At 45.5% G+C, this 16525-nt stretch overlaps 1 protein-coding gene across 6 annotated transcripts in view; it reads left to right on the top strand.

Annotated features, from left to right (window-relative positions):
* The first annotated feature begins 885 nt into the window (after nt 1–885).
* The window catches only part of LOC102258798 (nicotinamide/nicotinic acid mononucleotide adenylyltransferase 3), a 91705-nt gene continuing 76065 nt past the window's right edge, over nt 886–16525 (top strand). For 2 of the 6 annotated variants that reach the window (XM_014537471.1, XM_014537472.1), the window contains exon 1: nt 14516–14665. In XM_014537471.1, the coding sequence (XP_014392957.1) occupies nt 14557–14665 (109 nt within the window). In that variant the 5' untranslated portion in view covers nt 14516–14556. Of the gene's footprint in view, nt 1067–8660; nt 8683–14515; nt 14666–16525 lie in introns of those variants that run through there. The other 4 variants (XM_014537474.1, XM_005863514.2, XM_005863516.2 and 1 more) reach the window with 4 other exon arrangements.

A 16525-nucleotide genomic window follows, 5' to 3' on the forward strand; every position in this document is an offset into this window, starting at 1 on the left:
AAGCCTCCCCAGATCCCACACGGTGGGATTTCCTCAATCACAGGCACAGTCTCTCTTCAGGTGCAACCCAGACAAAATAGATGCCTGGATTTAAGGGACCACATTATGCAGAAAGTACCTACTTTGCACACAGGACTCTCACTTGGCCCAGGAATGTGCACACACTGTTGGGGGAAGGCAAGAACCATGGCTTCCTGAGGTATATCTGTTTTGATACTTTGGGCCAAAGTAACTGAATACCTGACCAGCAGTAGCTATAGCAATAAAGATATTTTAACAGCTCACATAATAAAGTCTAGAGAGCGGTAGTACTAGGTTAATGCAGTGACTTAATGAGACCAAGCCTTTGGGTTGCCCTTCATCTCTGCAGTTTTTAGGCCTTCTCTTCATGGAGACAGAGGGCTCCTGTCACACCCATACATCACAGTGTCCAGGGCAAAAAAGGACCTTCTCATCATTGCTCTTTCATCAGGTAGGAAAATCTTTCCCAGAGGCCTTCAGGCCCTTTCTCTTACATCTCATTGGCTAGCACTGGGTCACATGCCTATCCCTGCCCAATCATGGCAAAGGGGTGTGGTACTATGGTTCCTAGATGGATCTGAGTCCCTCGTTCATGAAGCTGAACAAAACCTGGGTCTGTTAACAAGGAGAAGGGAACCACTGTGCCACAGGAAAGAGCAGCAGATTCTCAGCCACACTCCTGGACCATCACTTGAGAAAGACCGTGAGCTTAAATAATTGCATTTTGGCTGCATTTTCTTTTACACTTAAATTTTTATTTTATTGATTTAGTGAGGCCAGTACATGCAGGAGAGAGAATTCACATGAGCTAGATGCCTATGGGATGAAGTCTCACTGTCTTCATTTTGGCGCTCATACCTCCAGATGTCTGCATCTGTCTTTATCCCAACCTCTGGGCAGGAGCTGCTCTTTAGTTCCTCTGGCCTGACTGGATTCTAGCTCTGCTCATTGAGGCCCCAGGATCTGCCTGTTCCCCTGGAGCCAGGACACTCCTTGCCTGAGCCTCTGCAGAAAGTACGTACTTTGCACACTGGACTCACTGGAGATGAGTGTGCTGATGTGTTAGGGCTTCCTTGCTCCAGCTCCTGGAAGCCCTGTGTTTGTGGCATGCACACTCACCAACCACCATGTATTAAAATGGCCTGTAGCCCTGGCCGGTATGGATCAGTTGGTTGGAGCATCATCCCATACACCAAAAAAGTGGTGGGTTTGATTCATGGTCAAGGCACATGCCAACGTTGTGTGTGGGGGTTGATCCCTAGTCAGAGCGAGTACAGGAGGCAACTGATTGGTGTTTCTCTCCCCCCCACACACACTTTTCTCCTCCTACCTCTCTCTCTCTCTCTCTTTCTCTTTCTCAAATCAATAAAAACATATCTTTGGGTGAGGTTTAAAAAATAATTTTTAATGGCCTGTAAAAAGAGCCATCAGCCAAAGTGTACAGGTAAATACATTAGTTCTACAGAAATCATAGAAGCAAATTAACCTCTTTGCTGGTTTTTAAACTCATGCATAGTAAAGAAAGTCAATAGGTCCTGGGGAGGTAGCCTCGTGTAGGTCAACTGGAGTATTGTGTATGACTTGCTCGTAGATATGTTGGGCTTCCTGGACTGCCCCAGCCCAGGCCCGAGTGAGCTGGAACACTGTCTCATTGTATCCCTCATCTATACTGTGCAGGGCTGGATGCCCTCAGACCAATAGTGGGTTCATTTGACCTGCTCTTTCAGGAATGGGTAGACTCTGTCAGGGACAGTGGTATCTTAACACAAAGTTGGCACATGTGAATCCTATTTCCTAACTCTGTGATGAAAAGCTTCCTCTTCCTCTTAAACCTAAGTAGGAGGTATAGTCCTAATGTGTATCTTTAGTTTATCTTCATGGCACCCCCATGAATGAGTATTGCGTTATCCTCACTTTATAGAGGACTAGAAGGCTTATTCAAGGTCATAGAGCTTGTAAATGCCAAGCTTTTTCCATTACAGAAGTGCCCCAAGTGCAAGCACAGGCAACCTCAGTTCAAGGTCAGAAGTGCCCCCTTGCCCTCCACTGTTTGAGTGCATGTATCCTCCACACATGAGAAATGTTAGCCTATGCATGTGTTTAGGGGGGGATATTCTGCCAGTCCTACTAGTGGATTCTAAAGCAGTAGCTGAGGGGAGAAACAAAATAAGTTTTGTCTCTTTAAGAATCATAGAAACTGCAGTTGTTTCTATAAACTGCCCATGATTTGGATGTAATTTCTGGCAACACAATAGCAATTATACACACCATGAAATATATGTTGGATGAACTTGGTTAAAAATTTTAATTAATCACTGCCCCAAACCTGGCTCAGGTCTGCTCTGAATTCATAGATCACTGCCCAGATTTGCAGTTATCTGCTCATGACCATGGTAGTCTTCTTATAGCTCAATAAAGAAGGGAAGATTGGCTGCTTGGCTTATAATTTCTGGAGGAAATTATGACATGAAGTGGGAAAGGATTTCTCCAGACTTGGTTATGTTGTGCCCAGTGAAATTCTCAAGTGAACATCTCTCCTTGAGCAGCAAATCTCTTGCCTGCCTCTTCCCTGCTGTGGTTCCCTGGGTCTCCACTGGTCTATTCTGCCTTCATGGAGAGCCTGGCCAGCTTCCCACCTTTCCAGTTATTTTGGGATCTTCCTGTCATCCGCCCCCCCCCCCCCCCCCCCCCCCCCCCGCCCCGTTGTCTTGAGGAGCTTGATGGCAGTGGCAGCGCATTTTCTTTTTTAGTGAAGAATGAACAGGCAAGCTAAACAAAATTGCCTTCTTTGTTAGAATTTTTTATTTGCTTTTAGGGCTGGTCCTAAAATTCAGTCCAAGGAGATTAGAATAGATGGAAAGCAATTTGATGGAGCAGACATAGGGAGGAGGTTAGAAAGTAAGTGATGAGGCTTGTGAAACAGGTCAGGACCAGATTATAAGGGGCCATGGATGCCGTGCTGAGTTTCAGCATTATCCAGAACGTGATTGGGTGGCAGGGGACTAAGCAGGAATCAGATGTGCATGTTAAAGATCCCCTTGAGCAGCTGAGCAGAGGATGGATCAGAGGAGGTGAGATAGGAGACAGGTGAAGAGTGCACTCAGGTCCAATTGAGAAATAATGAGCCCCAGTTCAAGGCAATGACTGTGGAGTTTGAGAGGGAGAGAGATGGATAATAAAGATATTGCAGAGGTGGAGCGGACAGGCTGTCAAGGCCAGGGAGAGGGAAGAGCCCAGATGGCTGCCAGTTTTGTGATTTGGGCACTAGATGGGTCATTGTGCCATCCCCTGTTATCATTATGAACTGTTCTGCATTTTGCTGCCATACAGGGAAGTCCACGGAGCTGTCGAGGGTGTGGGACTGCCTTCCCAATACTAAATGGGGCTCATTGCCCACTGCTGAACTGGAGTGGGGCCCTGGGCATGGGCCCTGGATAAGGCTTGGACAGAAACAGGGAAAGGACATAAGAGTCAAAAGGTGCCTCCGAGGTGAGAATCAGAAATCAGGATCCCAGGATGAGGTCTAGCCAAGGAAGCAGACACAATTTATGGTGCAAGAGCAAAATTCTAGTCCAAAAGGGAGCTGACACCCCAGATTGGGAGCTAGAAACTTAGATGGGTAAGCAAACTGGGAAGACCAGGAAGTGTTGGAAGAAGGGGATGGAATGGTAGATAAACCTGGGGCTCTGCCATTGTGATTTGGGGAATATTTCCTCCCCAGTGGCTCAGCCAAGACCATACTGGGCAGTGGCCGGTACTCTCTGGCTCTTACTTTATTTTCACTTTTACCTTGTTCCCCAGTGAATATGGTGATTATTCCTTATTCATCTTCCACTCTGCATTGGATCCCATGGGGATCCCTGCCCTCGGTGTAGGGGTGCAACAATATAGACAGTGTCACCTCTAAGAGGTCAGAGGAGGGGGCACTGACTTCCAGATGGGCCACCAGGGGAAGCTCTGTGGAGGGTTGTCCTGGAAGAGACCATTCTAGCTCCTGGAAATGGCATACACGGAGGCCCAAGGAGCAGGAAGATGGAGAGGACACGTCAGAATGGCAGATGGTCTGCGCTTGGTGAGGATATGGAGCACATGTAGGGAAGAAAGGGTGGTCAGGAGATAATTAGGAGTGGTAGAATGAGGCCCAAATCTCCCTGATGCCAGATGAAGGACATGGCCTAGCAAATCAATGCCAGTGGAGAACAAATTACTGAGAACTTTGTCATTGGCTTGGCACAAAGGCCCAGATTTTATACAGTGCTTGGCGCATGGTAAACACTCAGTAGTTTATCACATTAGTTTGAGTGACTGAATCCACACTTTCGAATTGGTTGATCTAGTTTAGCAGATTGGGGCCAGGTCAGTGCGGGGAGGTGATTCTAGAGTTTCTCTCCTTATCATTGTGGAAGCCATCCCTAGGCGTGGGGTGGGGAGCTGTCCAGCCCACATCCATTTCCCTTCTCTGGGAACAGCGTTGGACACTGGTGACCATGTCTGTACCATGGGACCCTGTCCAGGCTGAGACCAGGGCACTTGCCCTATCCCTTGTCCGCCCTGAGATCTCTCATGTTCAGCTCTTCCTTTAGTCTCTGGAATGGCCTGGTAGCCTTCTGATAATCCCGTGCCCCTTCACTGCCTTGCCTTTGGTGTGGAGAAGCACCAAGATAACGAGAACTCCTTTCTCCCACAATTTTAAAAGCCCTAATTGATATGAGAAGGTGATGAAATGCTATAGTGGGGTGGGTCTCACTAGTGGCAGAATGTGAAGACCTTCTGTAGGGAACATAGGCCACACTTGGAGGCTAACTATATTGGGGGAATATGATGAAGGATGAAAAGATGTCATAGATAACTGGCAGGTTTTGATGACGGGTGACTAGGAAAAGTGGAATTTTTATCAGAAAAGGGATATGGGCAGCAGGAAGCAAGTGTGGGAGATGGTGAATTCTGTGTTGAACACAAGGAAAGGAAAGGAGCTAATATTTTTGGAGAACCTCCTATGGGTCAGCTGCTGTTCTAAGTGGGTCAACTTCAATACCCTTCATGACAGTCTCAGGAGAAACGTGTAATTATAGCAGGTCCTTGAATAACGTCATCTTGTTGTAATGTTGATGAGATGCCATAGGGACTTAACTCTTATTTATGTCAATTAGACTATGGTAAAATTGGTTTCGTTATGCATAGTTTAGCTTGAAGTTGCAGAACCTATCCACAGCGTTACGTGAAGACTTAATGTATCTTCATTTTCCATGTGGGTCACTGAGGCTCAATTAATTCACTGTAGTGGGCTCAGGGCTATTCATCAAATATTTCTGGCTCTCCACCTTTGGGACCCAGAGTATAATTGTCTTTTCTAACTCACTGAGGTTGGGTGGGTTGTTGGAAGTAAGATGTGCCAATTTAAGGCCAAGCAGATACTCCTGGTGGGGGAGGTCCCTCTTTTTTCACTGCTACAGTGACTGACTGTAGTTAGTCATTATAAGTAGTTACTGCACCATCGGCTTGAGTTCTGGATTAAGGGACAAAGGTAACATAGAGCAGAGCCCCGAACAGAATGTGTGTGTAACAAGAACATTAAGTAAACCTTTATTGGTTTAAGCTACTGATATTTGGGGAGTCGTTTGTGAATGCACCTTGCCTGGCTTCTCCTGGCTGATATATTCAGTCAGGATCGCTGAGGAAGTGCTAGTTGGCTTTGAATCCACATCTGTCTGGCTTATGATTAAGCTAGTGCCAGGTGGCCACCCATGGACTTGTAGGGGCCCATAAGCAAGGTCAGGACTAGAGCTGTAGAGTTAGGTGTCACCTACACAAATGTGGTAGGGGGTGGAGAGAGTGGCATAGGAATGTAGTCTGTGGGCTTTGCGGTGAAGTTTATTTCTCTCCCTCACATTCTTTTTCTCCGGAGGGTTTGTGGTTGGCTCTACATGGCCTGCTGCTAAGTAGGACATCACTGCTGCCTGCCGGGTCTGGTGGTTCAGAGACAATGGCTTGAGCTTGTTGACAGCTGCACACTCATAACATTGCTAAAAACTTCATAAACTCTGAAGGCTGGAAATAGCCCAAGTGATTTGCGGTTTTGCTCACTTGTAAATGTTTGAGTATTGTGTCCACAAATTGCAAATTGAGTAACTCAATTTTGAGGCACAGCTGTTATTTGGAAAAGACCCATCTAGGAACTCAAACTCCTTGCAAAATGATTGTGCTTTATTTTTGTCAAGTATCAGAAAACCATTAAACTGCCAAGCCATATGGCAAATGCCCACTCGAAGCAGAGTGCGACAGTGCGCCATAATGAATCTGTTTTTTTGGGCAAGGAGATAGGACAGAGTCTGGTTTTTGTGATCTACAGAAAAGCAGATTTGCTGCTGCACATTTCAGCTTCCTAGAGTCCTGAGTAAGGATTTTTCCTCCCATGAAAAATTCATATGAAAAATTAAGTTATGGTAGATTTTTTTTCCTTAGGTGTATTTTCCCTTTCAAACAATATCCATTTGAGTTTCTGCATATAAAAAATACTTCTAACTGGGGCAAGAGAAACTTCTAAAAATTTATACACTTTTTTATTTCTTTACATACTAATTCAGTGAACATGCATTATGTGTCAGTATATCAGTTAAAATTAGGCTTAGCTGCTATAGCAGAAAATAGAAAATAATGGTGGCTTAGATTATTTCCCTCGCGGGTCAAGGACATCCAGAGGTAGGCAGTCTGGGCCTGGTATGGCAGCGTCAGGTTCCTCACGGTCCTGCCTTTCTCTTGGCTTATTCTCTGTCAAACCTGCAGTTAGTCCTCCTCAGGATGCAAGAGAGCTGCCGCACTCCAGCCATCACATTCTAGAAAGCAGGGGTGAGAAGAGGAGAAAGTCATGCCTTTTTCTTTTGAAGAGAGTTCCTGGAAGTGTCACCCAACACTTCTGTTCATAGATTACTGGCCAAACCTTAGGCACCTGGCCTCACCCTCCTGCAGAGATGGGGAATATAGCAATGTGCCAGCTAAAGACAGGGGCTCTGTGCCTAAAAAGGAAGGGGAAATGGATACTGGGAAGTGACCAGCAACCTCTGCCCTACAGGTTCTAAATATTTGTTCTTCCTGCTAAATTATAATCCTAAGGACAGGCACCAGGTTTTCCTTGCCCCTGTCCCTAAGGCACTAGCAGAGTTGCTGGTGGTTCTTTTATTTTAATTATCTGTTAGTTTGCACTCCTCACAGCAGATCCCAGGCCCTTCTCACCTTCTACCTGCTCTTCTATACCTTCTTTGTTCCAAGCTAGCAAGTCCGTTGTGATGTGGGGCATATTTATTCTTCATTATCAGAAGACGTTATTTCTACCGGAATGACATCAAACTACTCATTCCTCTGTTCCTCAGTATTGACTCCTAACTCAGTCTCAGGGATGCTTAGAGCTGAGTTAATTTGGTTGGAGCTAGACGGATGACTACAGCAGGGCGATGGAAGTGGCCTTCCTCGGGAGCACTCCTCTGTGGTCCACCTCCCAGGCCCAGCTGGTCTGAATGAGCTGCCTAGCAAAGTGGGGGTTGCTGACAGCTTCCTAAGGGCTGCTAGGTTTTGATTGTGGGTGAATATAAAAAGTGTAGGGCCTATTTTGAACAAAGTGAACAGCATATAGCAGCAGATGTGGGAATGGTGAATTCTGTTTTAAACATAATGAAAGGAAAGATAAAGGAGCTAATATTTCTGGAGAACCCCCTATGGGCCAGGTACATGGGTCAGTTTCGATCACCCCATGATAGACCTAGGATGCGGGGGATTTATCTCCGTTTCCCATGTGGCTCACTGAGGCTGGGACTCTTCACCAGAATGCAAGCACAAACCCTTCCCCTCTGGGTGTGTTGAAAGCATCAGCGTTGATGTGTGTAGTTTTTAGCACAGTGCCCCGCCTGTCACTGAGTAAAGCTGGTAGCTGTCACTCAGTTCCACCTTCCTGCAGCTATCGAAATTAGTCTCAACTCCTGAGGGTAGGGTTGCAAGAGACCTCGTTCCATTCCTGGGCTCCTTCAAATCTTTTGAAAGTTCTCAAAACGGAAGAGCCAGGCTGCCTGCTTTCCTGGGAGTCTCATAATTGGGACGAGGGCTTAATTGGCATGTTTGTTTCCTCCAAGGGTTGGCTGGCAGAGGATCCTCACACTGACAAAGAAGGCCCGCTTTGCTTTTGTTCTTAGCAGCACTGTGTGCCCATAGCAACAGCGAGTGCATCCAACAAAGTTGAAAAGAAAAAGCGCCCAGAGTTCATGTGGAGGTGGATTGCCCTGGAGAAGTTGACACACTCCCACAGATGGAAATGGTTTTACTGGGTCCTGAAAAATGTGCTTGTCGACCCCACAAATACAGGATGGGGCAAAAGCAGGTTTACAGTTGTTTGTATGGAAAAGTATTACTGTAATTAATAAACAATCATACAAGAATAAACTGTTTTTGCGTATTCACAACTGTAAACCTACTTTTGCCCAACCCTGTACATACCATGTCTCTTGTTTTCTTTAAGATGAGGAGCCCGGTCAAGAGGTCCGTGTAATGAAAGATGTTTATAGAATCCATTTCCATTCTGCCCGAAGCCATCTGCTTTATGTCTATAATAAACAAGGATGTTTGCAGCCACTCTCCCAGGCTGGGTCGTGTTGGAGGCACTCACGGCAAGGAAAGGTAAATTGACTGCCTCCCAGGCGATGCGCATTAGCACATTACATCAGCAGCGACGGGCACTTAACCTTCCCAGCTCGCCTTTCCTCACAGTGTCTCTGCGACGGCCTGTGACAAATGGGCCGAGGGGCACATGCTTAGTTAGAATTTAGTACATGTGGGGCATCCGCCAGCATCGCATCACCTGGTGATTGAGGTGAAATGTGGCAGCAGGGAAGGCCATTCTCTGGGAAGCCGGGGACCTTCACCCGGTGAGGGGTGCTGGGATTAGCCATCCTGGAGCCTCCTGATGCACCATCCTGGGAGCACTTGAGAGCTCCTTCAGAAGCAGAAATATGAGTAAGTCACACCCCTGTTTAAAATCCTTCAGAGGCTTCTCATTGTCCATAGGATAAAATCCTGCACAGCACCCTTGGGGGCCTGCATGATCCTTACACCCTCTGCAGCCTCATCTCGGGCCACCCACACATGAGCTCACACCGACACACGACCACATTGACATCCTTTTTTAGTTCATGACCCACCTTAGGTCGTGGTTTCTGGACTTTGGCAGTGCTGGTCCCTGTGCCCAACACACCCTTTAATATCCGTCTTATCAGCTCAACTCCTGATCCTTTCCTGCCCCGGCACGCGGAGGCCACTTCAGAGAACCAGCCCCTAAGTAGGTGAGGTGTTACTTTCCTATGGCTGCTGTAGCAAATTGCCATCAATTGTTGGCTTAAAACAACACAGTTTTACAGTTCTGTGCTTTCAGAGGTCTGCAATGAAGGTGTCAGCAGGGCCGGGTTCCTGCTGAGGCTCTAGGGGAGAAAGCGTTTCCTTGCCGGTTCCAGTAATTAGAGGCCGCGTGCACTGCTTGGTTCAGGGCCCCTCCTCCATCTTCAAAGCCAGCAGCACGACATCTTCTCTCCTTTCTGGTCCTTACGTCTTTATCGGACTCTCCCTCATCATCCCTCTTGATAAAATTGGGCCACCTTGCTAATCTAGGATAACCTCTCATTTCAAGACCCTTACTTTAATCACAGCTGCAAAGTCCCGTTGCCTGGGAGAGTGGCAGCCTGTTGCAACACTCTGTTGTCCAGGACAGAGGGAGGTCCTTGGTGTCCATGTGCAGGAGACTGGTATGTTCCTGTTGGTGGGATCCTGGCATTGAAGATGGCACAACAGGGCAGGAATGCTTTATTTGATTTCAGTCTGGTCTGCTGGAGTGGGGTCTTGGAGCATGGTCTTAAGTTCCTCTAGGAAGCCAGAAAGGTCAGATTATATCCTTGGAAGACCCTGTCTAGTGATTGTGACAAAACCAGAGAGGGAAGGTGGTCATCTGAAAGGGACTGTGCATGGTTGGGGATAGTTAGTCATTCTCTCATTCATTCCACACATTTCTGAGGGCCTCCCCCCCCCGCCCCCGCCGCCCCATGTGCTAGGAACAGTGCAGGAGTTGAGGGGACCTAGATGAATAAGAAACCACCCAGTAGGAATTCATCTACTTGGTGTAGAGTGACATGGAAACAAAGCAATGATGGTTCGGTGATTGAGGAAGGAAGGAAGTGATCAAATGTGTAACAAATACATTAGCACAATGCGGGTATGGGGGTGGGATGGGGTGGAGGGGCATTGGGTAGGGGCTCCAAGGAGAAACCTTGATGGCAGGAGTGAGGATGGCGGTTCAGGTACTCGAACAGCACTTGCAGAAGCAAGGAGAAAGGAAGCTGCCCGTTGTATTTGACGAGCGAGATGAAATGCTGTCTGGGTGACTGTAGAGGGGGACGCAGTACACTGGAGAGGGGGCTGGGGCCAGAAGTGGAATCTGTTTGCCTTGTCTCCTATTTAATGATGAATTCCAAGAAGGCTGTATGCTGCCTTCTCAACTTGATAAATCCTTCCACAGCAATTATTGCTCATGTGTGGACTTCCATTAAATGCTCATTGATGATAAGCCTTTCCCAATAGCAAGTCGCCCACACTTGCTTCATCTCCAAAGGTATTATTACATGATAGGGCAGACAAGTCACTTTTATAGGATGCTTCTGGCCTTGTGTCTGATGAGACTTACACTCAAATCGGAGTCTGGTTTATTCTCCTGATTGACTGCAGGAGTGAGTTCCTTTCAACCCTACCATTGTATTTCTCTAGGCTTGGGTTTGGGAGGGTGTGTAGTTGAAGCAAGTTAGAGCATACAAATGACGCAGGTGCACTGACCTCGTTCCTGAGCCTGGGACTGTGTGCTCACTGTCGCCTCCTGCCTGAGGTGCTGCCCAGGCAGCATAAGTCACTGTTCAAGCGGTGTGGCTCAGTGCGCTCACAGCAAGGAGAGAAAAGAAAGTCACTTATTAAATATCATTTATTCTTCTTCCCAACATCACACTTCATTGCCACCATTCAAATAAATGTCCTAATTTACAGTTTCTGGGAACTTTTGGAAAAGTGGATCCAAACCCCAGGTTACCTGAAATGGGGCAGTTACATGTTTTAATGGCCCTAGGAAATTATATTTTGTCAAAATGAAATAGAATTTTGAAAGGCTTTATAGTCGTTGTGAAAAACAGCCAGCCTCTCCAGATAACACTCATCACAAGGCTGTTCTTGTGAATAGTTCAGCACTCTCTGCAAATAGTATCTCATTAAATCATCCAACCTCCCTGGGAAGAGCTAGCAGCAGCAGCTTGCAGACTCCTTTTTCTCATACTGTAGGGGGTGTTTCTGCTGCCTCAAAAGGAGCCCACCTAAGTTGAGAGTTTTTTATCTTCATGCGGTAACTCGGAATACATCCAGAACAACATCTGTACACTGGGAGGTGCATTGGGCCTTCCCACCACCAGTGTGCAGGTCTGCTCTCCAGCTGGCCAGTGCCCTTTTCAGTTTCCAGGGAGCCCAGCTCTGTGCTTGAAGCTGACTGAGCTTCTGAGGTAGAGAAAACACGGCCCCTGCTCTTACAGAGCTTACTGTCTGGTGAGGGGGAAGGACACAGAGCAGGTTTCTGCAATTGATGTGGTATGTAATTTGCTGAAGGTAGAGATTAGCTAGCCCAAGCTAAGTGTCAGGAGAGCTCCCTGACAATTATATCTCCAACTCTGTGGCGGACACTGTGGACATCCTGTTCCCAGCTCCCTTTACCTTGCTGATTCTCACTGGAGAGGTTACAAAGCTAAATACTTGCTTTTCCAGCCTCCCTTATAGAGTGGCCATGTGACCTAGTTCTGGCCAGTGAGACAGAAGCAAAATCTATAGTGGCGGAGGGAGGTTCTGAAAAAGCTCTTGTGTTCTTGACTAAGGGGGACAATCAAACTAGTATAGCACCTTGAGTCTTCTTCTTGCTTTGATTGTACCCATGATGTTGTAGCTATAGCAGCAATCTTGTAATCTGAAGGAAAAGCTGAGAGAATTGCAGGGCGTTGGAGAACCAGTGATCCAATGCCAGCAGCTGACAACTTCTAGATTTTTCATCATGTGAGAAACAAATAACCTCTATTTGTTTAAGCCACTGAGGTTAGGCTTCTAAAATTTGCAACCAAATGCATTCCTAACTGATAACAGGCACCTAGCAGGCAGTCAAGAAATTGTGATTAAAGCCATAAATAATGTGATCGATCACCTGAGTTGAGTCTTAACAGATTGGGGTGTGCTGGGTTATTTCATTTGGAGGAAACTGAAATAGCATGAACAGAAGCTTGAAGCTGGAAGCCATGAGGAGCTCACAAAGGAACCACTCACAAGTAATTCATTGTTCCTAGAATATAAAGAGGCAGGCGGTGGTTGGATGCAAGCCTGGAGAAGCAGACAGTAGGGGCCAGATTAAAACAATGTTCTTAGATACAAAGAGGGTCCCAGGCTCCAGTGACATAACTGTCCATGTTACCCCTGAAATTGCAGAATTACAGCCAAGGCCACCATAGCAAGAGGAGTGAGAAAGGAAGTGAATGCATTCCTCCTGTTGGCCACTGTATTAGTTAGCTGTTGCTGCATAACAAGTTACCCCAGAACTTAGCAGGTTAAAACAACACACACTTATGATCTCATCATTTCTATATGTCAGAAATATAGATGTGGCTTAACTCTGTCTTCTGACTCAGAGTCTCTTATAAGACACAGGGCTGCAGTCTCATCTGAAGACTCAGCTGGGGAAGGATCCACTTGCACATTCACTCACATGGTTATTGGCAGGATTCAGTTCCTTATCTGCTGTTGGCATCAGAAGTCTCCTTCAGCTGCTTGCCTCATGGGTCTCTCCATGAGGCAACTCACAACAGGACAGCTGACTTTATCAAGTGAGCAAGTGAAAAAGCAGAAGAGGGAAGTCTGCGTTCTTTTGTAACTTCTTTCAGAAGTAGAATTCCACTCCTTTGCTGCATTCTGTTCATTAAAAGCAGGTTACAAGTCCAGCCCACACTCATGGTGAGGGGAGTACAGGTGAACACTGGCAGGTGAGGATCACTGGGAGCCATTTGGCAGCTGCCACCCACAAGCCCACTGCCACCTCCTTTCTCCTTCGCTTCCCCCCTGTCATGCAGCAACATCTGTTTTATCATTGTCATTATCATCACCACTGCCACAGTGATTATCTATTAAACACTTCTTAGGTACCAGACACATAACATATATAGTTCCTTTATCCTCACAACCACTATATAAAGGTAAGTAATAGTATCCCCATCTTGAATTTTAGTAAACTGAAGCTCAGAGAGGAACTGTGATTTACCCTACATCACACAGCCAGTAAGAGGTAGAAGTAGGAGTCAAACCAAGGCCTAACCCCAGTGGAGCTCTTCACTGTCTCTCCAGGAGGCAGCATCTCAGAGGTAGGAGAGCCATGTCTGCCAGCCTGCCCTGGAGCCCAGGCTGTTTTCTGCTTTTCTCTAACCTCACCACTGCTGAAAGCCATAGCATGCAGAGACAAGAGGGTGGGCTAGGCCCTCTCAAAATGCTTGGGCCTAGATGAATGATAGGCAAAATGAAAAAAGATCTGTAAAATAGATCATAGCCCTGCAATAATATTCATTTTCTGATTTTAATCATTGCTCTGTAGTTATATAAGAAAATGTCTTTGTTCATAGAAAACATATACTAAAGCAGCGGTCTCCAACCTTTTGCAACTCACAGACCACCAGTGGTCTGCAGACCACCAGTTGGCAAGTGCTGTTAAAGTATTTAGAAATAAAGAGGTATTATGTCTAGACTTTACTCTCAATCATTTCAGAAAAAAAAATTATTTGTAGGTAGATATATGTATGCATACGTGTGTGTCTGTGTGTGTGTGTGTGTGTAGAAAGAGAGAATGAATGATAAAGCAAATGTGGTAAGATGTTAATATTTGGGGAATCTTAGTAAAGGGTATATGGGAATTTTTTGCATAAGTTTTGCAACTTTTCTTGTAAGTTGGAAATTATTTTAAAATACGTTTTTTTAAAAGTACTGGTCTACTCTGGGACCTGAGTTCTACTTGGACTATCAAAGATGACATTACATACCTCCTTTTGACCACAGGGAGACCCATCAGAGGCCAGGGAGGGTATGGAACTTATGAGCAGAACATGGTCTCTGAAGTCAGTCTTTCTGGTTTTCAGTCCTGGCACTGTGGCTTCTCAGGTTCCTGTGCCGTATAAGTAACCATTGGGGGTTGTTGAAAGGATTTGGTGAGATGAGGGATATACTTTGATGTAGTGTTTAGCACAGTCCCTGGCCCATGGGGAGTCCTCCATAAATGTTATTATTATTACTATTATTATTATTATTACCTCCTCAGTCATCTAATAAGTGAGAACTAATGTGCTGTATGTGGTTTAGAGACATTGATTGATCTTCATGTGAACTCCCTAACATGAGTTTTTGTCCCCATTAGGCAGGGTGGCCACTGCAGCAGATGCGGATGTGCCTGACAAGATGAAGAACCGGATCCCCGTGGTGCTCCTGGCCTGTGGCTCCTTCAACCCCATCACCAACATGCACCTGCGCTTGTTTGAGGTGGCCAGAGACCACCTGCACCAAACAGGTCAGTCAGGGGCCTACACCAATACTGGTGGGTTGGGCCTCCTAGGGCTTTGCTGGCTGCTGTCATCATCACCATTATTAAAACTGCTTGGTTTGTTCATTCACAGCATAGCTGGTGGCTTACATTTCTTCCATCATATTCCAAGGGTTAACACTCCTTAGCCGTGTGACATATCCCTGGCCATACAGTGGAATCCTTCTCAGAGTCCCCCCATACCCCTGCCCATCTCATGTTGCCCATAAATGCTAAAGACACTGAATACTTTATAGAACCTGTGTCTTCGTCAGGGCACCCTTCCAGGTGCTCCCAGAAAGCATTTACCTACACAGCCAGATGAAGAGGTAGCATGTGCCCTTGAGAACCTCTGCTGTTCCTCAGTGGGTAAGCAAACATTCTGCAGTTGACCACTGAACAATGAAGGGGTTATGTGGCACTGATCCTCCCCCCCACACACACATACACACAGTCAAAAATCCACACATAATTTCTGACTCCCCCAAAACTTAGCTGTATGGAATTCTCATATACTACTGGTAGGAAAGTGAATGGTGCAACGGCTGTGGAAAACAGCTATTCAGTGGGTAAGCAAACATTCTGCAGTTGACCACTGAACAATGAAGGGGTTATGTGGCACTGATCCTCCCCCCCACACACACATACACACAGTCAAAAATCCACACATAATTTCTGACTCCCCCAAAACTTAGCTGTATGGAATTCTCATATACTACTGGTAGGAAAGTGAATGGTGCAACGGCTGTGGAAAACAGCTTGGCAATTTCTTACAAGTTAAATATTTACCTACCATGAGATTCAGCTGCTCCATACCTATTTACCCCCCTCCCCAAAAAATGAAAGCATATGCTCATGCAAAGACTTGTGCACGAATGTTCAGAGCAGCTTTAATTATGATAACCCCAAACTGGCAACAATGCAAGCGCACACCAAGACGTGAATAAATAAAACAGATGGTGTTGTATCCATACAGCGGAGTAGTACTCAGCAATAAAAAAGAATGAACCAAAAACACAGATGAATCTCAATTATGCTGAATAGAAGAAGCCAGACCAAAAGAGAGTATATACTGTATGAGTTTCATTTATATAAATTTCTAGAAATTGCAAACTACAGTGACGGCAAACAGATTAGTAGTTGAGGGGTTGGGGAGCAGCCTGGTGCAGGAGGGAAGGACTACAAAGTGGCCCAAGGAAAGTTTGGGGGATGATGGTTATATTCGTTATCTCAATTGTGGTGTTGATTTCACAGGTGTATACATATGTCAAAACTTGCCAAATTATACCTTTTAAATATATGTGACTTACTGTATGCCAATTATACCTTTTTTATTTTATTTATTTATTTTAATTGTTGACAGTATTTACAGATGTCTCTCATTCCCCCTCCTTTACTCCCCTCCATTCAGCCCCTACCCACCACCAAATCAGGTCTTCACCACCCTATTGTTTGTGTCCATGGGCTATGTATATAAGTATATAAGTGCAAATTATACCTTGATAACAGAAATATCAAACTTAAAAAAAAAGACTCCACAAGGTTGCTTCGGTCATATATTAAATGGGATAAATTCTGTAGGACAAGTGAGCCAATTTGTTTAACAAATAAGCAGCATGCAAAAAAGAGGAATAGGAAACTGTATGATTCAATGGAGGTTTGAAGACATAGAAACCAAATATCATGTATGGACCTTATTTGAATCCTGATTCAAATCAACTGTAAAATGATATTCATGGGTTGGGGAAATCTTAACACTGACTAGATATTAGATGGTGTTAAAAAATTATTGTTTAAATTTTAAGGTCAATAATTGCTGTTGTTTTAAAATAAAATAAAATAAAAAAG

Source organism: Myotis brandtii, unplaced genomic scaffold (genome assembly GCF_000412655.1).
Source record: "Myotis brandtii unplaced genomic scaffold, ASM41265v1 scaffold18, whole genome shotgun sequence".
NCBI lineage: Eukaryota > Metazoa > Chordata > Mammalia > Chiroptera > Vespertilionidae > Myotis > Myotis brandtii.